General features: G+C 42.6%; 1 protein-coding gene across 2 annotated transcripts in view; it reads left to right on the forward strand.

The window, feature by feature from the left end:
- myo7ab (myosin VIIAb) overlaps window positions 1–27,291 on the forward strand; it is a 156,402-nt gene that overhangs the window by 77,400 nt on the left and 51,711 nt on the right. For both annotated transcript variants that reach the window (XM_060936076.1, XM_060936078.1), the window contains exons 18-25: window positions 3,286–3,378; window positions 8,876–8,970; window positions 9,083–9,167; window positions 12,168–12,386; window positions 14,471–14,785; window positions 19,194–19,394; window positions 22,267–22,443; window positions 26,142–26,231. In XM_060936076.1, the coding sequence (XP_060792059.1) occupies window positions 3,286–3,378; window positions 8,876–8,970; window positions 9,083–9,167; window positions 12,168–12,386; window positions 14,471–14,785; window positions 19,194–19,394; window positions 22,267–22,443; window positions 26,142–26,231 (1,275 nt within the window). The remainder of the gene's footprint in view (window positions 1–3,285; window positions 3,379–8,875; window positions 8,971–9,082; window positions 9,168–12,167; window positions 12,387–14,470; window positions 14,786–19,193; window positions 19,395–22,266; window positions 22,444–26,141; window positions 26,232–27,291) is intronic.

Below are 27,291 nucleotides of genomic sequence, written 5' to 3' on the forward strand. Positions count from 1 at the left end.
CCCTCCACAATTATTGGCACCTCTTGAAAGATAAGTTAAAAGGGTTAGAAAAACTCCACCTTTTGGTGAAGTCGCTTCATCTCATACTGAAAAAAATTAGAGAAATACAACCTTTAATTGAAATAAATGTATTCAGACAAAAACAAATCCCTCATCAAGAAATCTTCAACATGGGAAAGATAAGAGAACGCACAAACCAAATGAGGGAGAATTGTGTTGACCTTCAGAAGTCAGGGAATGGTTATAAAAAAAATAGCTACTCACCTGAAAATGTCCATTTCTACTATTGGGGCAATAATAAAAATATGGACACCAACTGGAACTGTTACAAATTTGCTTGGAAGAGGACCCAAGTTTATTTTTCACCCCACGTACAGTGAGGAGGAGGGTAAGAGAGACAAAGAAAGTCCCCAAGGATCACTGTTGGTGAACTACAAGAAAAAGTTAAATCTTGGGGTTTCCAAGTCTCCAAAACCACCATTAGAGGCCACCTCCATGCTAACAAATCATTTGGAAGATATGCCAAAAAAAAAGCCTTTTCTCTCAGTTAACCACAAAAGACCGTGAGTTGAGTTGGCCTAGCGGTTAGCCTCTCAACTGGGAGATCGTGAGTTCTACCAATGACCATCATAAAAATGGTACCTACTTCCATCTGTCAAGGCATGCTGCAATACAGATGCAAGTAGGGAGTCAAACTCTTGCGGTTACCAGAGGACTAGCCCCCTGCTGTAACTCCAGCTATATAATTGAGGTATTTCACCCACGTGACCAAGTCATGTGATGCTGCCATTTTGGACGGCATGGCTCGAATCAGTTTGAATGCGAGGAAGGCGACAAACGAAAAACATAAAAGAAAAAGGAGCGAGATGCAGAAAACACCTTCACTATCCAGCGACGTAGGGCATTTACAGGGTGAGCAGAGGGAGAGGTATTTGCAAAAATTGAGGTTAGCAGGCTTAGAGAACGAGGTTTACCTGCTTCCACCAGGATTGTTCACTGACGTACGGAAGTACACGAAGCCCTCGTCTTTACCTGACTTTGGCCCACATGATCTGTATATCTATGTCGTTAAAAACCCATCGCCATACACAGGTATTGATCTGAAAGCGTATAAGAGTTTGGATACCTACAAATATTTTGTGTCAGGCTGGGTAACATGCCTACATCAGCGGGTCGTCCCTGGAGCCGATGGTCGCCATCTTATTACAGCTAAGGTTTGTTCACATTTTCATTTACTTTCGGTCCTCAGGATAAACAAAATGTTATTAAATGTCATTGAAATAACTTCTTAGTCTGTTGAGACATGGCCCGTTATAAATTTGCTGTTATCAGGCAATGACCAAGAACTGTATTATTAGGGTCGGTGTAGTTGTAGCAGTGTATTAGCAACTAGCTGTTAGCACTAGCTAATGTCAACAACATCATAGCTAGTATGTTACTGTAGCAATGTTTACGTTCAGTCATTTGGATGACTGTTAAAACCTTTCAGTCTCAAGTTTTTCCTTTACTGGATTTACTAGTTTACTGAGCTAGCGCGCTCGGCCAAGCTGGGAGCTAGCGCGCGCTAGCCTGCCGGCGGCCGGCGCGCTAGCTCAGTAAACTAGTAAATCCAGTAAAGGAAAAACTTGAGACTGAAAGGTTTTAACAGTCATCCAAATGACTGAACGTAAACATTGCTACAGTAACATACCAGTTACTGTTGTTGACATTAGCTAGCTTGACATTCAAAATGGCGGACACCGGGGCGTCACGTGACCCTGTGACGTCAGGTGAAATACCTCAATAGGCGAAAGGCTGAGGGCTGTTGAAACGGAGATCAGTGCTGCACCCATGTGCCTCAAAGAGTTGGATAGTACTGGGACAGAAGACTGCCTGAGAAGACCAGAGCCTGGCGTGGGAGGGACTTTGACTAACAACAAACATAAGCACCTGATTTTTGTGAAAAGCTACTACAACTTTGACTGGAACCGTATTCTATGGTCTGATGTAAAAAAAAAAATGGAGCTTTTTAGCAATAAACACTCAAGGTGGGTTTAGTATAAAAAGAAGGATGGCTATAATAAAAGGAATCTGATCCCAAATGTAAAATATGGTGGAAATTCTGTGATGTTTTGGGGCTGTTTTTCCTCCAAAGGCCCTGGAAACCTTGTTAGGGTACATGGCATCATGGACTCCATGAAATACCAGGACATTTTAAATCAAAATCTGGCTGTCTGTGGCAGGAAACTAAAACTGTGTCATCACTGGATCTTCTAGCAGGACAATAATGTGAAGCATATGTCCAAATCAACACAAAAATGGTTATCTGACCACAGAATCAAGCTTCTGCCCTGGCCATCTCAGTCCTCTGACCTGAACCCCAGTGAAAACGTGTGGGCTGAGCTGAAGAGGAGAGAGCACAAGAGAGGGCCGAGTACCCTGGATGATCTGGAGAGATTGTGTAAAGAGGAATGGTCTCAGATTCCCTGCTCTGTATCTCCAACCTTATAAAATGTTATAGAAGAGACTCAGTGCTGTTTTACTGGCAAAGGGAGGTTGTACAAAGTATTAAATGCAGGGTACCAATAATAGTGACACATGTTTTTGCTGAAAATAATTTTTTCTTGTTGAGGAATTTGTTTTTCTTCTGAATAAATTTATTTCAATTAAAGGTTGGATTTTTCTCATTTTTTCAGTGTGATATGAAGCTACTTCACTAAAAGGTGGATTTTTTTTCTAACCCTTTTTATGAAACTTTTACAAATAATCGTGGACGGTACTGTATTTAGCATTTATAGAAGGAGTCTCCAGTGTTAGTGCTTTGTAACAGTCGGTAAGTTTTACATCACTAGAAAAACTTTTTTATTCTCTTAATTTCATGAAAGAGAAAAAGAGGTTGCTATAATATGTGATAACAGGAACTAACTTATTTCAGGGACATACTACAACATGAAATGTCACTAGAAATGGATGAAACATATGATGTATTATTCTTTAATTAACATTGCTGACTGTAAAAGAAGATTAGTTGTTTTAAGTTTAAAAAGTGAGTAACCTGGTTGTCTTAAAATTGTGATTTCATTGAAACTCATAAGTTAGCACAATGCAACTTGATCACCTCATTTTTACAGTGAAGAATAAAACATTTGGGGACATGCTGTAATTGGAAAATGATCAACTTCAGGGTAGTAACAGTAACTCTCCTTTTTGTTGGGATGAATCCAACCATGACGTTGTTGATTATTTTCTTGAAACAGAACTCCCCCAAGTGTTTTAGATTTTATTCAACTGCTCACTAATTTATAGGAGGATCTGCGTGGGACATGCCGGAGAATAGCGACAGCAATCCTGGGACATAATGATGACTGGCAGATAGGAAAAACAAAGATCTTTCTCAAGGTTTGATTGATTTCTCAAACTATTATGCAGCTCTGAAAAACAAATTAAGATACCACTTGAATTTTTTTGTATCTCTATATATGGCAGCCATTTCATTCCAGTATCTGTGCTGGAATTCCAGCATAAGCACACCTCATTTTATGTAATGAGGTACTGATTAGGTGATCACCTGAACCAAATGTTATTTAACAAGGAAAAGTATGAAAACCACTGCTGTGGTCATCGTTATACTCTTAGGCCCTGTCCACACGGCAACGGATTCAGGTGACTCCGATACAATTGCTTATCGTTTAGGCCTGGCGTCCACACGGCACCGGCATTTTGGGTGCCCAAAACGCAATCTTTTTGAGAACGGGTTCCAGAGTGGAAAGATCTGGCAACGTTGCCGTTGTGAAGTCGTCTGGATGAGTAGAACGGATTTGTTTACGATGATGTCACAACCACATGACTGTGAGTGCTTCACGCCAGGTAGAAGTGTAACGAACTCGATGCGAGTTGTCAACAAATCCTATAACTTGGTTCATGAAACGCGCTTACAAAATATTTTCACTGTGAATATTTATTGTGTAATGGTGCAAAGTGGGGCGGCACGGTGGTGTAGTGGTTAGCGCTGTTGCCTCACAATAAGAAGGTCCGGGTTCGAGCCCCGTGGCCGGCGAGGGCCTTTCTGTGCGGAGTTTGCATGTTCTCCCCGTGTCCGCGTGGGTTTCCTCCGGGTGCTCCGGTTTCCCCCACAGTCCAAAGACATGCAGGTTAGGTTAACTGGTGACTCTAAATTGACCGTAGGTGTGAATGTGAGTGTGAATGGTTGTCTGTGTCTATGTGTCAGCCCTGTGATGACCTGGCGACTTGTCCAGGGTGTACCCCGCCTTTCGCCCGTAGTCAGCTGGGATAGGCTCCAGCTTGCCTGCGACCCTGTAGAAGGATAAAGCGGCTAGAGATAAGGAGATGAGATGAGATGAGATGGTGCAAAGTGAGAGAGAGAGAGAGAGAGAGAGAGACTCTGCCCTTAGGGCAGAGTCAATCCCGCCAGCAAAAATAGGGAAAAAAAGGAGCGATCTCACCTCTTCAGATGTTGGTTTTAGTCCTACAATACATTCCTCAAAAAGGGCATAGAAGAGAAAATTAATCCATCAACGTGTAGCATTCAATTTATTCCGGACCATTAAAGACGCCGCCTTCCGCGTAGAATCATTCGTCATCCTCGCCGCCATATTGGATAGGTCAAAGCGGAGAATAAAGATTCATGTGCTGCGTTTAACTGTACCAACAGGTTTACCGTCCAAACGAGATCACATGGGATTACCTTTCACAGGTGAGAAACAACAAATTAATCCATCAACGTGTAGCATTCAATTTATTCCGGACCATTAAAGACGCCGCCTTCCGCTTAGAATCATACGTCATCCTCGCCGCCATATTGGATAGGTCAAAGCGGAGAATAAAGATTAGCTGCGTTTAACTGTACCAACAGGTTTGCCGTCCAAACGAGATCACATGGGATTACCTTTCACAGGTGAGACTGGAAAAATACTTTTCATTGTATTTGGTCATTATAACGTAATTTTACGAACAGATTTTCCTGACTTTGTGGCTAATATGAAGTCTCGCACATAATAGTTTATGCGCATGCGTCCTTACTTCTTCTATTGTTCTGGTGTCTCCGAAGGGATCGTCTTACAGCGCCCCTAGAGGTGTGGCATGTGTATTGCATCGTTTTCAGCAAGCGTTGCGTTGCCATATGGACCTGATATTTTACTGATCGTTGCCCATTTGGACGCGATATATTTTTAAATAACATCTCGTTGCCATTGTTGTGTGGATGTAGCCTTAGAGGGATACAGTGAGCGTCAGGTTGCTTCCATCCTCAAAATTTGAAAGACAGCAGTTCATAAGAACAAGGTCAAGTAGCAGACATTGGGGACAACAAAGTTACAGACTAGTAGAGGCCGAAAATGACTCTCCACTGACTGGGGTGATTGTCAACTCCTTCAACTGTCACTCAACAACCATAGGATGACATCAAGTGACCTACAAAAAGAATGGTAAATGGCAGCTGAGGTTAAGTGCACAGCAAGGCTCCTCCGTGTGGGGTTGAAGTCATGCAAAGCTAGAAAAAAGCCCTTCATCAGTGAGAAGCAAAGAAGAGCCAGGTTGAGGTTTGCTAAAGACCATAAGACCTAAAGGCCATAAGGATTGTAGATGCTAAAGAAGGCAACTGGACTTGTTTGAAATTCTTGAAGACATTTCACCTCTCATCCAAAGGCTTCTTCAGTTCTATCTGACTAGTGGGGAGTTCCAGGTATTTATCCTCTAGTGGACCAAAAGCAACCCTAAGGAGAGTCATTGAGGTTACATGGGTCGTTGACCCTTTCAGTCATCCTGTAGGTGTTAGGGTCACTGGAGGCTGGGTGTGAACAGTGTTAGCGGCCTAGAGGGTCGTTAGGGTGATCTGTAGGTCGTTGGCTCTAACACCTATGGGATGACTGAGCCCATGTTTACATTAGACCGTATCAGCGGATCATCAGATTAACGTTTTTAAAATGATTAGTGTGCACACAGCAACACCAATACACGATTTGCGTGCACACAGCAATACCAATACACGGATATGCTCGGCTCCGCAGGCATCCTGCGCTCCAAATCACTCCGCCCTAAACAGCGAGTGCCCTCTGGAGGGTGCGCACTCCGGCCTTGCGCAGCTCACAGAGCACGGGAGTGAAGTGAACAAGCTGTGATTCAGGACTGAGCCGCTGTGTGTGTGATCCCAGTGCATATCACTTACCACTTGCAAGTGGAAGGATGGCAAGCTAAAGACAATCATAACTACACAATGGGCAGTATTTGCATCAGTATTTGCAGTATTTTCATACTTTTATACTCTTTAATGAAAGGTGATACAAGGTGGAAGTCCGCGCCGTTTTTCAGCAGTTGCGTCACATGACCAACGCCAGCGAATCAGGAAGGTGGATGTCACAGTGACATTGTCCAATGAGACGCCAGCTAGAGCTCAGCACAGCGTATCCACGTATTCTCAATGTTTACACAGCACCGGAGCTGACACGATCTGGATTGAATACGTGGACGCTGGCGGATTCCCGTTTCCCGGCGTTTCCAGGCGGTTTAATGTAAACGGACAGTGCATCCGTGAAGAAAACGAGACAGATACGGTCTAATGTAAACGTAGCCTGAGCCCATGTTTACATTAGACCGTATCAGCGGATCATCAGATTAACCTTTTTAAAACGATTAGTGTGCACACAGCAACAACAATACACGATTTGCGTGCACACAGCAACACCAATACACGGATACGCTCGGCTCCGCAGGCATCCTGCGCTCCAAATCACTCCGCCCTGAACAGCGAGTGCCCTCTGGAGGGTGCGCACTCCGGCCCTGCGCAGCTCACAGAGCGCGCGAGTGAAGTGCACAAGCTGTGTTTTCGGGACTGAGCCGCTGTGTGTGTGATCCCAGCGCACATCACTTACCACTTGCAAGTGGAAGGATGGCAAGCCTAAAGACAATCATAACTACACAATGGGCAGTATTTGCATCAGTATTTGCAGTATTTTCATACTTTTATACTCTTTAATGAAAGGTGATACAAGGCGGAAGTCCGTGCCGTTTTTCAGCAGTCGCGTCACATGACTAATGCCAGCAAATCAGGAAGGTGGATGTCACAGTGACGTTGTCCAATGACGACGCCAGCTAGAGCTCAGCACAGCGTATCCGCGTATCTCAATGTTTACACAGCACCGGATCAGACACGATCTAGATTGAATACGTGGACCCTGGCGGATTCCCGTTTCCCGGCGTTTCCAGGCGGTTTAATGTAAACGGACAGTGCATCCGCGAAGAAAACGAGACAGATACGGTCTAATGTAAACTTGGCCTGAGAGGGTCAACAACCTATGTGACCTTAACAACACTCTTTAGGATTGCTTTTGGTCCACTAGAGGATAAATACCTGGAACTTCCCACTAGTCAGACAGAACGGCGGCACGGTGGTGTAGTGGTTAGCATGGTCGCCTCACAGCAAGAAGGTTCCAGGTTTGAACCCAGCAGCCGGTGAGGGCCTTTCTGTGTGGAGTTTGCATGTTGTCTGCATGGGCTTCCTCATGCAGTTAGGTTAACGTGGGGCCGCCTTGGGCTGAAGTGCCCTTGAGCAAGGTACCTAACCCCTGACTGCTCCCCAGGCACTCTAGTGTGGCTGCCCACTGCTCTGGGTGTGTGTGCGTGTGTTCACTGCTTCAGATGGGTTAAATGCAGAGGATGAATTTCACTGTGCTTGAAGTGTGCATGTGACAAATAAAGGTTTCTTCTTCTAAAAAAAACTTGAAGAAGCCTTTCGGATGAGAGGTGAAATGTCTTCAAGAATTTCAAGCAAGTCCAGTTGCCTTCTTTAGCACCTACGGTTACGATGACCTCTATGACTGAGAACATAAAGGACTGAAGTAAAGTCATCTTTTCTGATGAGTCCGATTTTCAGCTTTTCCCATGACCTGGTCGTCTAATGGTTAGACAGAGACCCGGAGGGGCCTACAAGCCACAGTGTCTCATACCCATTGTAAAATTTGCTGGAGGATTGGTAATGATCTGGGGGGTGCTTCAGCAAGGCTGGAATGGGACAGACTTTTGTTAGTAAAGGACACATGAATCAAGCTACACACAAAGTTATCCTGGAAGAAAACTTGCTCCCTTCTGCTCTGACAATGTTCTCTAACTCTGAGGATTGGGTTTTCCACCAGGACAATGCTTCATGCCACACAACCAGGTTAATCAAGGTGTGGATGGAGGGCCACAAGATCAAGACCCTGTCATAGCCAGCCCAATCTCCAGACCTGAACCCCACTGAAAATTTCTGGAATGTGATCAAGAGGAAGATGGATGGTCACAAGCCATCAAACAAAGCTGAGCTGATTGAATTTTTGTGCTAGGAGTGGCCTAAAGTCATCCAAGAGCAATGTGAAGGACTGGTGGAGAGCATGCCAAGATGCATGAAAGCTGTGAATAAATGTCAGGGGTTTTCCACCAAATTTTGTTTTCTGAACTCACCCTCAGTTCAAACATTAGTCTTGTGGTGTTTAAATTTGAATACGATCTTGATTTCTATGCATTATTCAAGGTCTGAAAACACTTCATCTTTTTTATTTTGACCAATTGTCATTTTCTGCAATGAAATGCTCTAAGTGACAATATTTTTATGTGGAATTTGGGAGAAATGTTGTCAGTAGTTTATGGAATAAAACAAAAATGTTCATGTTCCTCAAACACATATCTATAAATAGTAAAACCAGAGAAACTGATCATTTTGCAGCGGTCTTTTTTTTTTCTAGACCTCTATAGGCATCAGTTAAAAAAATAAGAATAAAAAATAACACCAGGAGTCAAGATACAACCTGAAAAGCCTGACACTGATCAGATTCATTGAAGCTGATTATAAAATGCACTGAAAGATTTTTTTTTTTGTATTGTTTGTTTTATTCATGTTATGTAGGATCACCATGACATGCAGCTGGAGATTGAGAGAGACAAGGCCATCACAAATAAGGTCATTCTTATTCAGAAATCAGTGCGTGGAAGGAAACAAAGGTAATGAGCACAGGAACTGGGGATGATTAATGTAGGAAGAATGGAAGATATGCGTACAGTATGTCACCAGTGTGTGTTTTTTTGTTTGGTTGTTTTTTTTTTAAACCTCCAGGGCCAATTTCCTAAAGGTTAGGAGCTCAGTGATATTGATCCAGAAGATATGGAGAGGCTATATCTGTAGAAAGAACTATAGAGTGGTATGGATTTTTTTTTTATTGCCTATGAAGTACTTGTGCTTTATGCCAGTCCAGCATGGTTTGGTGACCGTGTACTAAACCTGTAGCCAAATTTTGCCAGTTAAATTAAATTTCACGCAGTCCAAAAAAAAAAGTGCCATTATGTTCACAGCAAATCTGTGGGCTCCTGAACGAGCCCCAGGACTAAAACCTCTTGCACTAATATGAATGTCACACTAGAACTGTAAAGATGGGACAGGGTGAAACATCTCCATTATGAAGCATAGAGGCATAGCATTCATACCATTTCATCTGAATTCAGATGTATGAACGTGAACAAAATCCACCAAATGTTGTTCGAATTCTGACATATCTTCAGCTTTAAGCCCTTAAAACCAATAGGGTTTAAAAAAAGAAGAAGAATTTAAGAGACAAGAAAATAGATTTAAGAGAAAAATAATTTAACTGACTCTTCAAAAATTCAACAATTTGCTCATTCAAAACAAATATAGATTTCAAAGAAACACTGAAAAGTAATTATCCATCTTGTCAGTGCTTATTGGTCTAAAAATATATCTTAAACTAGATAGAACTCGACGCCAACGGCGTCGATGGGTATGCCTCCACCTGGTAGACTACACGCCTTATTAAGTTGTGATTTGGGGATGGACGTTTGACCTCACAGTAATCTTGACCTGTGACCTTTAAACCTCAAAATCTAATCAGTTCATGTTTGTCCCAAAGCGCACAAATGGTGAAAGTTTGGTGAAATTCCTTTCATCTGCCTTGGAGATATTGTGTTCACAAGGTTTTCGGACAGACATTTGACCTCACAGTGACCTTGACTTTAGACCTTTTGATCTCAAAATCTAATCATTTCATCTTTGTCCCAAAGCGCACAAATGGTGAAAGTTTGGTGAAATTCCTTTCATTAGTCTTTGAGATATGGCATTCACAAAGTTTGGGGACGGACATTTGACCTCACAGTAATCTTGACCTGTGACCTTTTAACCTCAAAATCTAATCAGTTCATGTTTGTCCCCAAATGCACAAATGGTGAAAGTTTGGTGAAATTCCTTTCATCTGCCTTGGAGATATTGTGTTCACAAGGTTTTCGGACAGACATTTGACCTCACAGTGACCTTGACCTTAGACCTTTTAACCTCAAAATCTAATCAGTTCATGTTTGTCCCAAAGTGCACAAATGGTGAAAGTTTGGTGAAATTCCTTTCATTAGCCTTTGAGGTATCGTGTTCACAAGGTTTTGGGACGGACGCACGCACGCACGCACGGACAACCCGAAAACATAATGCCTCCTGCACTTTAAGGTGGCGGAGGCATAAAAAAAACAATGATAAGATGCACTTATACCAGCTTGAAAACAAAAAAGTCCTGACTTGTTTTTGTTAGTGATTCTTGGTACAGCATGCTACTCACTAACAGTGAAACTGATATGAGTATACTGTATGTAAATATGAGATGAGGGGTGGCATGGTGGTGCAGTGGTTAGCGCTGTCGTCTCACAGCAAGAAGGTCCTGGGTTCGAGCCGAGCGGTCGGCGAGGGCCTTTCTGTGTGGAGTTTGCATGTTCTCCCTGTGGGTTTCCTCCAGGTGCTCCGGTTTCCCCCAAAGGCATGCAGGTTAGGCTAATTGGTGGCTCTAAATTGACCGTAGGTGTGAATGTGAGTGTGAATGGTTGTCTGTGTCTATGTGTCAGCCCTGTGATGACCTGGCGACTTGTCCAGGGTGTACCCCGCCTCTCACCCATAGTCAGCTGGGATAGGCTCCAGCTTGCCTGGGACCCTGTAGGACAGGATAAGCGGCTACAGATAATGGATGGATGGATGGATGGATGGATGGATGGATGGATTTCAATGAAACACTGATAAGTAATTATCCATCTTGTCAGTGCTTATTGGTCTAAAAAGACATCTAAAAAAAACCAATGATAAGATGCACTTATACCAGCTTGAAAACAAAAAATTCCAACTTGTTTTTATTAGTGATTCTTGGTACAGCATGCTACTCACTAACAGTGAAACTGATATGAGTATACTGTATGTAAATATGAGATGAGGGGTGGCACAGTGGTGCAGTGGTTAGCGCTGTCGCCTCACAGCAAGAAGCTTCTGTGTTCGAGCCCAGCGGCCGATGGGGGCCTTTCTGTGTGGAGTTTGCATGTTCTCCCAGTGTCCGCGTGGGTTTCCTCCGGGTGCTCCGGTTTCCCCCACAGTCCAAAGACATGCAGGTTAGGTTAACTGGTGGCTCTAAATTGACCGTAGGTGTGAATGTGAGTATGAATGGTTGTTTGTCTCTATGTGTCAGCCCTGCGATGACCTGGCAACTTGTCCAGGGTGTACCTAGCCCATAGTCAGCTGGGATAGGCTCCAGCTTAGCCCATGACCCTGCACAGGATAAGCAGTTATGGATGGATGGATGGATGGATGGATGGATGGATGGATGGAAATATGATATGACACCCCCAACCTCCACCTTACAATTTAGGCTAATTAGTCTAATCACAATGCATGTAAGTGAAAGTCGGATATACCTTTATACATTAATAGATAACAAATAACACTCACACTGCTCCGAAAACTCTGAAAAACCTTATTACCTCTTTGACGCTTATGTTCAAGTTGCTACCTATAGATGCCGTATGGTTTTTGTGATCTGTGCTAGGGTCCTGCACACCACTGCAATAACTTTGTTTCAGTGTAACATAAGGCTAGAATGTAATTAATACGTGTAGTAGTCATCATAAATAATTTGACATGGTTGCTTGATTTCAGAACTCATTTGGGTTATGCACTACTGGCTATGATCCAGTCTGTGGTGCACCTAAAACTCTCATCCTTCTGTATAATTTAGTATTGATATGATTGAACTGTTAAGTTCAATCATATGTCTTTGAACAGAAATCACCAAACTGTCCTGGCCTTCAGCCACTTGAGATTTCTACCCCGTTATCTTCCATAAACTTATTCCCTATCTTGTTTCTCGATATTTTCCAATGGTCAGATGTATGCAGGTTTCTTGCGGCTGCAGGCCCTCTGGAGGTCCCGGAAACTTTCCTTGATGTACCGAGAGGTCAGGAAACGCATCATTCTACTCCAGGGTCAGTGTCGTGGCTTCCTGGTGAGGCAAACATTCTGGAGACGCTTAAATGCCATACACATTATCCAGGCCTATGCCCGCGGCATGATTGCACGCAGACTGTGCAGGAGACTCAGAGTAGAGGTACAGCACCACTGCTGCTCTTTGCAAGTGGACTATAAATGATAACAAAACATGCTTACATTTTCTTAAACTTAAAGCTTAAAAATGCTTAAAATGAAAAAGTCAGTCATAAAGATAAAGAATATAACATACCAATCATTAATAAATAATATTGATATAATTGTTAGCAAATTGCTGTCTTATATGAGTAATAAAGCACTTCAGTATGCACTGTCAGAAGAAAATAATCGTCTTCAGGATGGTAAAAGTAACTCAAATTTACAACCCCAATTCCAAAAAAGTTGGGACACTGTGTAAAACATAAATAAAAACAGAATGTGAAGATTTGCAAATCATGGAAACCCTACATTTCATTGAAAATCGAACAGAGACAACATATCAAATGTTGAAACTGAGAAATTTTATTGTTTTTTGAAAAATATATGCGCATTTTGAATTTGATGTCAGCAACAGGTTCAGAAAAGTTGGGACAGGGGCAACAAAAGACTGAAAAAGTTGTACAATGCTGAAAAAAAAACCTAATTTGGTTAATTGGAAACAGGTCAGTAACATGAGTGGGTATAAAAAGAACATCCCAGAGAGGCGGAGTCTCTCAGAAGTAAAGATGGGGAGGGGGTTCACCGATCTGTGAAAGTCTGTGTGGGCAAACAGTGCAACAATTTCAGAATAACGTTCCTCAATGTAAAATTGCAAAGAATTTGTGGATCACATCGTCTCTGGTACATAATATCATTAAAAGATTCTGAGAATCTGGAGAAATCTCTGTATGCAAGAGACAAGGCTGAAAACTGACATTGGATGCTTGTGATCTTCAGGCCCTCAGGCGACACTGCATTAAAAGCAGACACGTGTCTGGAGGGGAAATCACTGTATGGGCTCAAGAACACTTCAGAAAACCATCATCTCTGAAAACAATTCATTACTGCATCCACAAATGCAAGTTAAAACCAGATATAAGCAATATCCAGAAACACTGCCACCTTCTCTGGGCCTGAGCTCTTTTACGATGGACTGAGGTGAAGTGGAAAATTATCCTGAGGTCTGTCGAATCAAAAGTAGAAATTCTTTTTAGAAATTATGGACACCACATCCTGCAAGCTAAAGAGGAGAGGGACCATCCGGCTTGTTATCAGTGCACAGTTCAAAAGCCAGCATCTGTGATGGTATGAGGGTGCATTAGTGCACATGACATGGGTAGCTTGTACATCTGGAAAGGCATCATTAGTGCTGAATGATATATACACATTTCAGAGCAATATGCTGCCATCCAGACAAAATCTTTTTCAGGGAAGGCCTTCCTTCTTTCAGCAAGACAATGCCAAACCGCTTTCTGCACATATTAAAACTGCATGGCTCTGTAGTAAAAGAGTCCGGGTGCTAAACTGGCCTGTCTGCAGTCCACACCTGTCTCCCATTTAAAACATTTGGCGCATTATGAAGCGCAAAATATGACAAACGAGACCCCGAACTGTTGAGCAACTGAAATTGTATAGCAGGCAAGAATGGAGCAACATTTCTCTTTCAAAACTGCAGCAGTTGGTCTCCTCAGTTTCCAAACGTTTACAGTGTTTTTAAAAATTGGGGATGATGTAACACAGTGGAAAACATGCCCCTGTCCCAGCTTTTTTGAAAGGTGTTGCTGACATCAAATTCAAAATGGATATATATTTTTCAAAAAACAATAAAATTTCTCAATTTCAACATTTGATATGTTGTTTATATGATACTATTAACTAATATGATACTATTTTCAATGAAATATAGGGTTTCCATGATTTGCAAATTATTGCATTCTGTTTTTATTTACAGTTTACAGAGCGTCGCAACTTTTTTGGAATTGGGGTTGTATATCCAGACGCATCACACAACCCCTCTGTCGATCATTTCTCTATAACAGCACATCCTGTCATGTTTCAGTCCTTGCATACAGTACAACTCAATCATAGAATTTAATGTCATTATTACTTAGGGTTTTATTTAGTTAAGAAAACTTTTGAGCACTTGTCCTTTTTGCTCTTCCTTCATTTTTTCTCACATTTAGCATTTGTGTACATTTGTCTCTGGGTACTTATGTACGTATGCAGAGAGAACACAAGCTGGAAGCTGAGAGGCAGCGCCTGGCCGAAGAGGAAGAGCTGAGGAAACAGATGACGGCACGCAGGGCTCGAGCTGAGGCTGAAAGGAAGCACCAGGAACGTCTGGCTGAGCTGCACCGCGAGCAGGAGGAGAGGAGGGAGGCTGAGCGTGAGGAGGCTCGTCGTAAGAAGGAGCTGCTTGAGCAGATGGAGAGAGAAAAGCAGGAACCTGTCAGCGATTCTGACATGGTGGATAAAATGTTCGGTTTTTTAAGCAGCTCCACGTTCCTGAACATGGAGGTTGAAGCACCTGCAGGATTTGAGGTGGAGCACTGAGGATTATTTATCTCGTGATCTTTTCACTACTCACCAAAGTTAATCTCTGTAGATTTTACAGCAGTGTACGACATTTTTATAAAACTAGAAACAGATCCATCCATGGCGGCACGGTGGTGTAGTGGTTAGCACTGTCGCCTCACAGCAAGAAGGTCCGGGTTCGAGCCCTGTGGCCGACGAGGACCTTTCTGTACGGAGTTTGCATGTTCTCCCCATGTCCGTGTGGGTTTCCTCCGGGTGCTCCGGTTTCCCCCACAGTCCAAAGACATGCAGGTTAGGTTAACTAGTGACTCTAAATTGACTGTAGGTGTGAATGTGAGTGTGAATGGTTGTCTGTGTCTATGTGTCAGCCCTGTGATGACCTGGCGACTTGTCCAGGGTGTACCCCGCCTCTCGCCCGTAGTCAGCTGGGATAGGCTCCAGCTTGCCTGCGACCCTGTAGAACAGGATAAAGTGGCTAGAGATAATGAAATGAGATGAGATCCATCCATCATCTGTAGCCGCTTAGCCTGTGCAGGGTTGTGGGCAAGCTGGAGCCTATCCCAGCTGACTATGGGCGAGAAGTGCGGTACACCCTGGAAAAGTCTCCAGGTCATTACAGGGCTGACACATAGACACAACCATTTGCACTCACATTCACACCTACAGTCAATTTAGAGCCACCAATTAGCCTAACCTGCATGTCTTTGGACTGTGGGGGAAACCGGAGCACCCGGAAGAAACCCACAGAGACACGGGGAGAGAGAACATGAAAACTCCGCACAAAAAGGTCCCCATCGGCTATGCGGCTCAAACCCAGAACCTTCTTGCTGTGAGGCAACAGTGCTAACCACTACACCACCATATTAAAAACCCTTACTGGTGAATTTTCAAAGTGTTTTTAGACTTATATAATCATGTGATTTTTTTTAAATAAATAAATAAATAATGACTTGAGCAGCACGGTGGTGCAGTGTTTAGCACTGTCGCCTCACAGCAAGAAGGTTCTGGGTTCAAATTTCATGGCCAATGGGGGCCTTTCCATGTGGAGTTTGTATGTTCTCCCCATGTCCATGTGGGTTTCCTCTGGGTGCTCTGGTTTCCTCCCACAGTTCAAGGACATGTAGATTAGGTAAAAATACCCTCCACTGGGGTTGTACAAGCCAGTGCATACTTAGTGCCAGTCCCAAGCCCAGATAGATTGGGGGAGGGTCCTGTCAGGAAGGGCATCCGGTATAAAACCTATGCCAAATCATATACATGGATAATGATGATGAGTTGTGGTGACCCCTAAAGGGAGCAGCTGAAAGAAGATGAAGAAAAACTTAAAAATGATTTGCAATTTTGCCAAACAATGAATATTTCTTTCTTTCTATCTTTCAGTCTAGGGCTTCAATGCCTTTTCAACTAAATAGACTAAGTTGATTATGGAAATCCATCAACATGGATTTTTTTGTTGTCTGCTTACAAACGTACATGCAGGGGCGCCGCCAGAAATTTTGGGCCCCATGAAAGATTAGAATTTTGGGCCCCCCAACTTTGCCCACCCTCGTCACAATTGCACTATTGTCATTATTTGACTTTTGATAGCCCATGGACCTTGAGTTTGTGACTTTGTTATTACATTTTATGTAGTATTAACCTACCAGCGACTAGATGAAAACTGGTCACTGACTAAGGCTAGGCTGACACTTGTACGATTCCATGGCACGCATTGGCACGACTCGAGTCGTGCCAGTGCGCAAACTAGTCGTAAACTGGCGTGAAGTGTGCGTAAACCCGTCGTGACTGCGTGCCATGTCGGGACGAGAATTTTGAAATGTTCAAAATTTTGGTCACGACAAAATTTCGCGACCGGGTCGTGAACTATGCGCAAACTGTTCGTGATCTCGTCGTGAACTCGTCGGGACGATGCGGGAGGATGCGTGCCAGTGCGTGGAAGTGTGCGCCATGCCACGACTGTCACGAACTGCCATGAATAGTTCACAAACAGCTCACGTCGAGTTCACGAGTAGTTCACGACATGTTCACGAATTGGTGCGCGTCGCAGCGTGGCCGTGCCTTCCCACTGACACGGTCACGCATTGATGGCACAAGCAGTTCACGACTAGTTTACGCACTTCACGAACAGTTTGCGCATGGCACGAGCAGTTCACGACGAGTTCACGAGCAGTTCACGAGCAGTTCACGACTACTGCGCGACAGTGGCGCTCGCGTCGGTGCGGGGGTATATATAGGGCTTCCCGGACACTTCTCGCCATTCGCAATTTTTTTTCTTGCTTTTTTCTTTAATGTCTTTTATTTTCTATTCCTTCATGACTTTTTTTTGGGGGGGGAGTTTCGTTTCTTTTATTTCAAAAATGGAACAACTGTGGATGCAGCTCATGAAGCTACTACCATTCTTTCTTGCCAAGGGACAGCATCAGCAGGGGACATGTAGTAATGTGACAGGTAGTCTCACTGATCCTTTGCATCCTTCTGGGTATGATGGCCGGTTAGAGGCAGCAGCCCCTGCAGGTGTCGGTCAGTCCTCCATCCATTAGGGATCAGATCATGTGTGTCCGGATCTTAGCAGTCCACTTCTGAAATTGCGTGTGGGTATCTGATGAGGATGAGGTTGTGCATGACACAGGCGTGCCCAAGTCGGCACGACACCGTCCGAATTGCGCAAACTCGTCGTGCCAATGCGGGAAGTGCGTAAACTATGCGCAAACTATGCGTGAACTCGTCGTGCCAGTTCGTGAATGTGGATGGGCACGCATTCGTGAACTCGTCGTGAACTATGCGTGAACTAGTCGTAAACAGTGCGGGAGCCTCCCAGTTCATGCCCCAAAATGGCACGACTTGCCACGACAAAATCGTGGCCAAAAGTCGTGCAAGTGTCAGCCTAGGGTAAGTCTGGTGCATTTACAATCACAAATGAAAATTCAAGATTTTGCCACATGCCTTCTTGTGCTAGGACAATTGGTAGTGAAATGTGTGATGTGACTGCTAATAAATCATAGAAAAAGTTTTCTACCCAGCATCAAAATACCTATGGAAATCCCATGGATTGTTATGTGTTAGGTAGAAAGCTGTGTGTACTGTTCTGCAAAAAGGGATTATGTTCAAAGCAAAGTGTGTCTAGACAGAAGTTTGAGCGTAAGCAGAGTTGGACTAAAAGACAGGAAACATCTTATTATAAATTTATTTCAAAGTGACACGGAGTGACATTTCAATTTGATCAATTACGTACGTATTTCTTCATATGTTGTAACCTCTATCCCTCTTTTATGTGTGCTGCGCTTTCTCCAGCTCCTCAATTTGAAACCAATGGTTTAGAACGTGTGAACATTCCACACACGTAACCATGTCAAACACTTGACTGGTGTCCGTTATTAGCAACACTTTAATCTAGCAAACTGTATATGGCGCTCGCTCATTAAAAACTTCAGTCCTAAAGCATTTATGGGTTGTATTGCTGCTTACCTCCTTCTCCAAAGCGGGGTTCAGTGGTTTGGTAGGGCGGAGGTCCCCCTGAGGCTGAATCTGTGCATATTTAGGGCACCCCATTAGTTATGAAACTGGTTATTAGCACTAGTTATTAGCACCAGCATAACGTAATATTTCATCTTGTTTATCACACAAGTCAGTTCAGTTATTAAAATGGAAAAAATGTCACTGTACAAACTGTAAAAGTGTTCTCTTGATAGGCTAATCCAACCACGTTCATACTGTTCATTTACCATTCGCTAATATTTTGAACACGCATGTGAGCGATAGCTACCTTTCTTTGGGAAAAACTGAGTGACCAGTTGCCTGCCTCTCCGGTCCCTCTCAGCTTTCAGCTGCCCTTCTTTACGTTTTTGACAGCCACTCTTCATATTTAGCGATCATAGACTGTACGCACTCCACTGCTGGCTGGCTGCTGCACCGCGACACAGCAGCAAGTAGCGTCGCACTGATCAGCACACAGATTTAACGCATCGCGCTTCTACCAGAACTGGGCGGTACCATTTCGCAAAAGGGGGAGGGTTAAATGACAATATGTTGAAGAACTCAAGAAATAGACAACCTTGTTCAATTAGCTCATTTTACCAGATGGAATATTGCATTGTTGTTATTTCAAAAGTCTTATTAAAATCATTAAAAGCATATTATCAGCCCCTTAAAGGGCCCCATGGCAGTGCTGGGCCCCTGGAATTGTTCTAACCTTTCCCCCCTGGCAGCGCCCATGCGTACATGTACAGAATACATTTCATACGATCCTGTAGGTATTGATGCCTTAACACTACAGTATTTCCTTTCATATGAGATACTATATTGTATATATTGTACATAGCTAGAAGATAAAATTGTTTGTAGTTAATCCGATTAGGAAGAGCTGGTTAAAAATCATTATATCGTTATCAGTGTTCTATTTGTTGGTGTGTGATAGGATCAGGAGAATGTCAACAAGGAGTCCGAAGAGGAGACAATCGAGACTCTTCCTTGTCCTGATAAAGAACAAGAGGACCTGTCAGACTACAAGTTTGTAAAGTTTGCTGCTACCTACTTCCAGGGAAACACGACTCACACGTATGTGCGCCGGCCCCTGAAGCAACCTCTTCTGTACCACGAGGATGAAGGAGATCAGCTGGTGAGAAATCCTGACTTTATTTTTCTCACTGATCACTGAACTTGCTTACCAAAAAATGCTGCGTGAAATGTAACCCAGTCTGGGTCATTTTCATGAGTCAGTGTTGGCGCAGTATGTAACAGAACACATTTTATTTGGGTTAATTTGGCCACACACTGCTGGGTTACATGCAGAGCCCAATGTGCTGGGTTGCTTATAGAACCCCACGTTACGTAATTGTTACCCTGCCCTCAATGATATCATTTTAACCCTTTATTTCTGGATTGTTTAGCCCAGGGGTTTTCAAAGTGTGGGAGAGTCAGCCCCCCCTCAGAGAGCAAATAAACAACAGCCCCCCCTTACAATTTTTGTTGTTGCTATACTTAATGTTCCATTCGTATTTTTAAAAAATGGTTGTTGTACACATTTTTATTTTTTATTTTTCACATTTTAAACATCTGTGCTTTTTAAAACGTCTTGTTTTACACATTTTAAACATCTCATAGCATCGTTAGCTAGCACCTCTTGGCAGACAACACACTGTGGCAGTGGAGCATCTTCAGATCCAGTCCATGAAAATCCAAACTTTAAATAATCGTGGTCATACTTCCTTCTTTTTTCAGTCCCCCCAGGATTCCGCGGGCCTTTTTTGTGATTGTTGCAGGCTAAAATGTCTGATGTTGCGGGGGGTTTTCCAAAAAATTGCGATGAAAGTTGCGGTGTTTTTTAGGTTTTTGTTGCGATTACATTGCGGGAGGAAGTGAAAGTTGCGAGAAATTGTTGCGATTTTCTCTTTTTGTGATTAAAATTGAGTGATATGTTAAATATTAAGTTATTACTGAAAAACTATTGATTAAAAAAACAAAGACACTGAGAAACGGTCCTATAAACAACTTTACCAATATAAAAGATTAACAGGACTACAAAAATGCAGAAAAATAGGCTTTACTTATCTAAATGCACCTGTTGGTTCAAAAGTTAAAGTGCATAGAACCTCGCAGCACAACATGAAGTTACCTTAAAATATAATACGATATAAATGCCTCAGCTTTCATGTAAGAAAAAAAACTATTAATACTAGTACTGTGTGCAGGCAGTCTCTCCTGAAGACTAAATTAAACAATAATTATAAACTAATAAAATAAATGGCTCAGGCTTCATAGAAGGAAAAAAACAATTTGAACAGAATCTCACAGTATGATGCTGAAGCTGCCTAAACAATGGAAAATAAAATACCATTTTGGCAAAAATGTTGGCATCCATTAATTTCTTGTATTAAGTAAAAAAAAATAATGTAAAGTACACACAGTCCTTCACTGTAAACATAACACACTTTCAGTAACAGAATTTAAGCCTATATAAACACTGACTCGCATATCATGCAATGTTGCCAGATACTGCTGACGTTTTCCAGCCCAAAATATGTTCAAAACCCGCCAAATTGCATTTGAAACCGCCCAATCTGGCAACACTGCGCGCATGCTGCTTCTCTTGAACGTGTACATGGAAGTAAGGCGGAAGGTAGTTTATCGACGTCACCTCAAGACGACGCCAACGATTGGTCAAATTTGCGGGAAAGTTGCGGTGATTGGATATAATTGCAACACCGCCCTGAATTCGCAGGGATTGGTTGAATTTGCGTTGAAGTTTCAAATTGCAACATCCTGGAGGCTCTGTTTTTTTTTTTTGCTTGGCCCAGACTCTGTCTCCTCACTCACTGTAGCTTTAGGTACTAAAAATCGATCCATTTTGTCTCTGGTAAAGGCTAGCTGAAGCTACTCTGGCGCCCCCCCGAAGAACTCTGGCACCCCCTAGGGGAGGCGCACCCCACACTTTGAAAAGCCCTGGTTTAGCCTATTCATGATTATTTATGAGACAGCTATGGAATCTGAATACATTGTAAGATTTTTTTTTCCGTCACTGGAAGCTTAATTCTCGTCAGTAAATTGCAAAATGGTGTGGGAAAGAACTGAAAGCCAGCAGGTGTCTTAGATCCATGGGTGCAGGTCAGTTGGTAGTACCTAGAACCCAAATAAAACAGCCTGGAGCAGTATGCAACTCAAAACTGGAATTAGTTCCCAGAAGATGTGCCACCAATATAGATATCGTTAAATCTACGTATATTAACCCTTTCACCACTGCAAACCACTGTTCCAGTCTAATTATAGTAGGGAAACCCCTTCTGGAAAAAGTTATGCAGTGGTAAGAGAGTTAAAAACATTTTTTTTTTAATGTTCCTACACTTAAGCCATTGTGACTTGTACTTGATATCTCTTGCACTATATTCTTGCACTACTTTCTGAGCACCTTAGCATCGAAATTAATGAATCGTTCTTGTTTTTCTTAAAGCTTTAATGAATATCTTCTATCTGTATATTGTTGAAAATATCTTTATGAAGTGCCCAGGCAGTCATATCGGTATGGTGTTTGTCCTGATATTTATGTGTGCCTCTGCTCCCACAGGTAAATGTTTCTATAAGTGGTTTACTAAATATATAGCACTATTCATGCCAGTTTCTGTTATCAAACAACTTGCCATGGTTGCTAACCTGTGCGTGAACAGCAGCATCCTGTGCGAGGAGGGGCTTTGGAGGCAGGGCCGCAGCGCAGCGGAGAGGGAGGTGGAGGGACATGAAAGTTGATCTAATTCAAATTTTCAAGCTGAAGTCAACTCTCTTCTAAATCCTACCGACAGCAGTTTGAATAACCAATCGTTCTGTTGTTTTAACTGCCTAAAAGTTAACATCAAAACTCACCCAAATCAGCAACTGGGTTGTGTAAATCATTCAGGTTTTTTTTTTTTTTTTTTTAAGACTAGAGACCTAATTGTTAAGTTTTGATGCAAAATGCTGCACTCTTGGCTAATCGTGGTGTGATGTTTCTGCCTGTGTAGGCTGCTCTGGCTGTGTGGGTCACTGTGCTGAGGTTTATGGGAGACATGTCCGAGCCCAAATATCAAATAAGCCTCAGTGATGGCAGTGAGAAAATCCCAGTTATGACCAAGATCTATGAGACTCTGGGCAAGAGGAACTTCAAGAGGGATCAGCAGGCACTGCAGAGAGCTGATGAGGTGATCACATGGGCAGGGAAACTGAAGCAGCAATCAGACCTGTTTTCATAGTTCAGATTTTTTTCACTAGTTTGTTTTGTATAATAATAATTATAATAAAGGGCGGCACGGTGGTGTAGTGGTTAGCGCTGTCGCCGCACAGCAAGAAGGTCTGGGTTCGAGCCCCGTGGCCGGTGAGGGCCTTTCTGTGCGGAGTTTGCATGTTCTCCCCGTGTCCGCGTGGGTTTCCTCCGGGTGCTCCGGTTTCCCCCACAGTCCAAGACATGCAGGTTAGGTTAACTGGTGACTCTAAATTGACCGTAGGTGTGAATGTGAGTGTGAATGGTTGTCTGTGTCTATGTGTCAGCCCTGTGATGACCTGGCGACTTGTCCAAGGTGTACCCCGCCTTTCGCCCATAGTCAGCTGGGATAGGCTCCAGCTTGCCTGCGACCCTGTAGAACAGGATAAAGCGGCTAGAGATAATGAGATGAGAGATGAGATAATAATAATAATAATAATATATTACAGTGTCTTGCAAAAGTATTCTTCCCCCTTGGTGTTTGTCCTGTTTTGTCGCATTACAAGATGGAATTAAAATGGATTTTTGGAGGGTTAGGACCATTTGATTTACACAACATGCCTACCACTTTAAAGGTGCAAATTGTTGTTTTATTGTGACACAAACAATAATTCAGATGAAAAAAAAAACAGAAATCTGGAGTGTGCATAGGTATTCACCCCCTTTCGTATGAAACCCCTAAATAAGAGCTGGTCCAACCAATTCACTTCATATGTCACATAATTAGTTGATTAAGAGCCACCTGTGTGCAATCAAAGTGTCACATGATCTGTCACATGATGTCTGTATAAATCAACCTGTTCTGGAAGGACCCTGACTCTGCAACACTACTAAGCAAGCAACATGAGAACCAAGGAGCCTCCAAACAGGTCAGAGACAAAGTTGTGGAGAAGTATAGATCAGGGTTGGGTTATAAAAAATATCCCAAACTTTGAATTTCCCAGGGAGCACCATTAAATCCATTATAGCAAAATGGAAAGAATATGGCACCACTACAAACCTGACAAGAGAAGGCCGCCCACCAAAACTCACAGACCGGGCAAGGAGGGCATTAATCAGAGATGCAACAAAGACACCAAAGAAAACACTGAAGGAGCTGCAAAGATCCACAGCGGAGATGGGAATATCTGTTCATAGGACCATTTTAAGACGTACACTCCACAGAGTGGGGCTTTATGGAAGAGTGGCCAGAAAAAGTCTTTGCTTAAGAAAACATGTTTGGAGTTTGCCCAACAGCATGTGACAGACTCCCCAAACACATGGAAGAAGATTCTCTGATCAGATGAGACTAAAATTGATCTTTTTGGCCATCATGGGAAATGCTATGTGTGGCGCAAACCAAACCCCCTGAGAACACCATTCCTACAGTGAAGCATGGTGGTGGCAACATCATGCTGTGGAGATGTTTTTCATCTGCAGGGACAGGAAAGCTGGTCAGGACTAAAGGAAAGATGGATGGCACTAAATGCAGGGCAATTCTGGAGGAAAACCTGTTTGAGTCAGCCAGAGGTTTGAGGCTGGGATGAAGGTTCACGTTCCAGCAGGACAATAACCCTAAACATACTGCTAAAGCTACACTGGAGTGATTTAAAGGGAAACATTTAAATGTCTTGGAATGGCCTAATCAAAGGCCAGACCTCAATCCAATTGAGAATCTGTGGCATAAGTTGAAGATTGCTGTACACCAACGCAACCCATCTAACTTGAAAGAGTTGGAGCAGTTTTGCTTTGAGGAATGGACAAAAATCCCAGTGGCTAGATGTGCTAAGCTAATAGAGACATACCCCAAGAGACTTGCAGCTGTAATTGCAGCAAAAGGTGGCTCTACAAAGTATTGACTTTTTTTTTTGGGGGGGGGGGGGGGGGGGCATGCATGGTCTAGATTTCTGGAGAGTTTCCATCTTAATTATTGTTTGTGTCACAATAAAACAACAATTTTCACCTTTAAAGTGGTAGGCATGTTGTGTAAATCAAATGGTGTTAACCCTCCAAAAATCCATTTTAATTCCAGCTTGTAATGCGACAAAACAGGACAAACACCAAGTCACTGTATGTGGCTTGACAGAGGTATGCAGTCCACCGAGTGCCCTTCTAGTTTCTGTTAGCTTTACTTTTTTTTTTTTTTTAGATTTCCTGTTTTGTTTTTAAATTTCAGCTTTGGTAATTTTAATTGATTTTGTTTGGGAAGCTAGTGGATACATTTGTGTTGGAGCTCATTCAAGCTTTTGGGGGTTTTCTGCTAGCCATCATTTTCCACACAAACCCTGAACCTAGTGTCATATAAAAGTTGTGTGTTTTAGTTTTCATTTGCTTGTTGTTTTTGGCATCATTTTAGCATATTATTCTAATATTAGATTACAAATATATTTGTATAGCTTCAGTTTAAGTTGTCATTACCTGTAATAACCCTGGGTCGGACAAATGTGAAGAAAAGAATGTGAAGAATTTTAATGGTTCATTTCACCAAATTTACAAATCTTAGATGTGTGAACCAGTACAAAACAAGTCTCTGAGTTTTCTCTGTCTAAAACAATTAAAGGGCTGCTAATTATGATAGTACACCCAATTAGTACAAGTAATTTATATCACAGGGCTGTTATATTCTCAAATCTGAATGGTCAGAATATACACTCACCAGCCACTTTAATAGGAACTTGTTCTTGATTCTAAGATTCCTGTTCTTGGCCGCAGGAGTGGAACCCAATGTGGTCTTCTGCTGTTGCATGCTGAGATGCTTTTCTGCTCACCGCGGTTGTAAAGAGTTACTATGAGTTACTGTATTCTTCCTGGCAGCTCGAACCAATCTGGTCATTTTCCTCTGACCTGTCTTATCAACAAGACATTTCCACCTACAGAACTGTTGCCCACTCACTCAATGTTTTTTGTTTTTTTTGCACCATTCTGTATAAACTCTAGAGACTGTTGTGTGTGAAAACCCCAGGAGATCAGCCGTTTCTGAAATACTCAAACCAGTCCATCTGGCGGGCAGCACGGTGGTGTAGTGGTTAGCGCTGTCGCCTCACAGCAAGAAGGTCTGGGTTTGAGCCCCGTGGCCGGCGAGGGCCTTTCTGTGCGGAGTTTGCATGTTCTCCCCGTGTCCGCGTGGGTTTCCTCTGGGTGCCCCAGTTTCCCCCACAGTCCAAAGACATGCAGGTTAGGCTAACTGGTGACTCTAAATTGACCGCAGGTGTGAATGTGAGTGTGAATGGTTGTCTGTGTCTGTCAGCCCTGTGATGACCTGGCGACTTGTCCAGGGTGTACCCCGCCTTTCACCCGTAGTCAGCTGGGATAGGCTGCAGCTTGCCTGCGACCCTGTAGAAGGATAAAGCAGCTAGAGATAATGAGATGAGATGAGTCCATCTGGCTCGAACCAACACCCATGCCACAGTGAAAGTCACAGAGATCACAATTTTCCCCATTCTGATGGTTGAAGTGAACAAGAGCTCTTGATTTGTATCTGCATGATTTTATGCATTGTGCTGCTCTCAAGGCATTGGCTGATTAGAGGACTGCATCAAACTGCAACCTAATAAAGTGGCAGATGAGTTTATGTTTATATTACGTCAGGATAACTAGGTACAGAGTCTTGAATGTTTATGCCGGAGACTAAATACACACAATGTGCTGTTTCTCTTTCAGACTTCTGTTATTGACAGTCAGAAGAAGAACAGCATCAGACATAAGCTAGTGTCTCTCACACTGAGGAGGAAATCAAAAATCACTGAGGAGGTGAGAGCATGGTCCCATTTATAATGCAACGGCAGTGAGCTGTTTCAGGTTGACATTACAATGAGAAAAAGAGGTTCAGCCAATGGCTCAGCAAAAAAATGAACTGTACATAATGTTCCTTCATACCCTGAATGTAGTCAGTCAGCTAAGACAGGTTAGGGGTCTGAAGTTCTCTTCTAAAGTTTTGCACTGGAGCTAGAAGACATGTAAAAATAATTGAATCTTATAGCCACAGATTTAGCATTGTTTCTCAAAACAAATATCATTTGGTTACCAAAAAACAGAAAAAAAAACAAATACGCATAAAATTAGAACTTTTCAATTTTTTTTTTTTTTGAAACACCCTGTATTTCTGTTACATCTTTCATAATAACAATAATGTAAAGGGCAGATGACAATGGAATTTAAACAGATTTGTCAGGAATATCAACATTTACCACAGATGTGTAGGTGAACTAAAAATAAGTACACCTCAAATTACACTTAGCATTAACTGCTAACCAAACGTCTATGGCGCCGCCATATTTACAAACACCAACACTGCAGAACAACTTGAGAACTCAATTTCTGAAGCTGTGAAAAATGGAGAGTTAAGAATGATAATCTTATTGTGAATAATGATCATACAAATCTGCTTAAATACAGTGTAGGTACTGAGAAATAATAATAATTTAAAAATAATAATAATAATAATATTCATATTCATATTGCGAGTGGATGCCAGAAATTGGCTTAAACGGAATATAAAGGATAGCATAATAATACGATGCAGGCAGTACACTGGGTCGTAGCAGGAAAATGAAAATGGTATGAACATCAGCTAGAAACTGTCTTGGAGAATGAAAATTCAAATTGTTGTGGGACTTCAGCTTCCAGACCAATCATGAGATAAATGCAAGGAGATCTTATCTGACAGTGGTAAACAAACAAGAGCAGACCGGTCAAATTATTGATGTCACAGTCCCAGAAGACACGGCTATAAGGGCAAAGGAAGAAGAGAAGATCGACAAATATCAAGACCTAGCAAGAGAGGTTGGCAAAATGTGGCGAGTTCACGCAA

Source organism: Neoarius graeffei, chromosome 12 (genome assembly GCF_027579695.1).
Source record: "Neoarius graeffei isolate fNeoGra1 chromosome 12, fNeoGra1.pri, whole genome shotgun sequence".
Taxonomy (NCBI): Eukaryota; Metazoa; Chordata; class Actinopteri; order Siluriformes; family Ariidae; genus Neoarius; species Neoarius graeffei.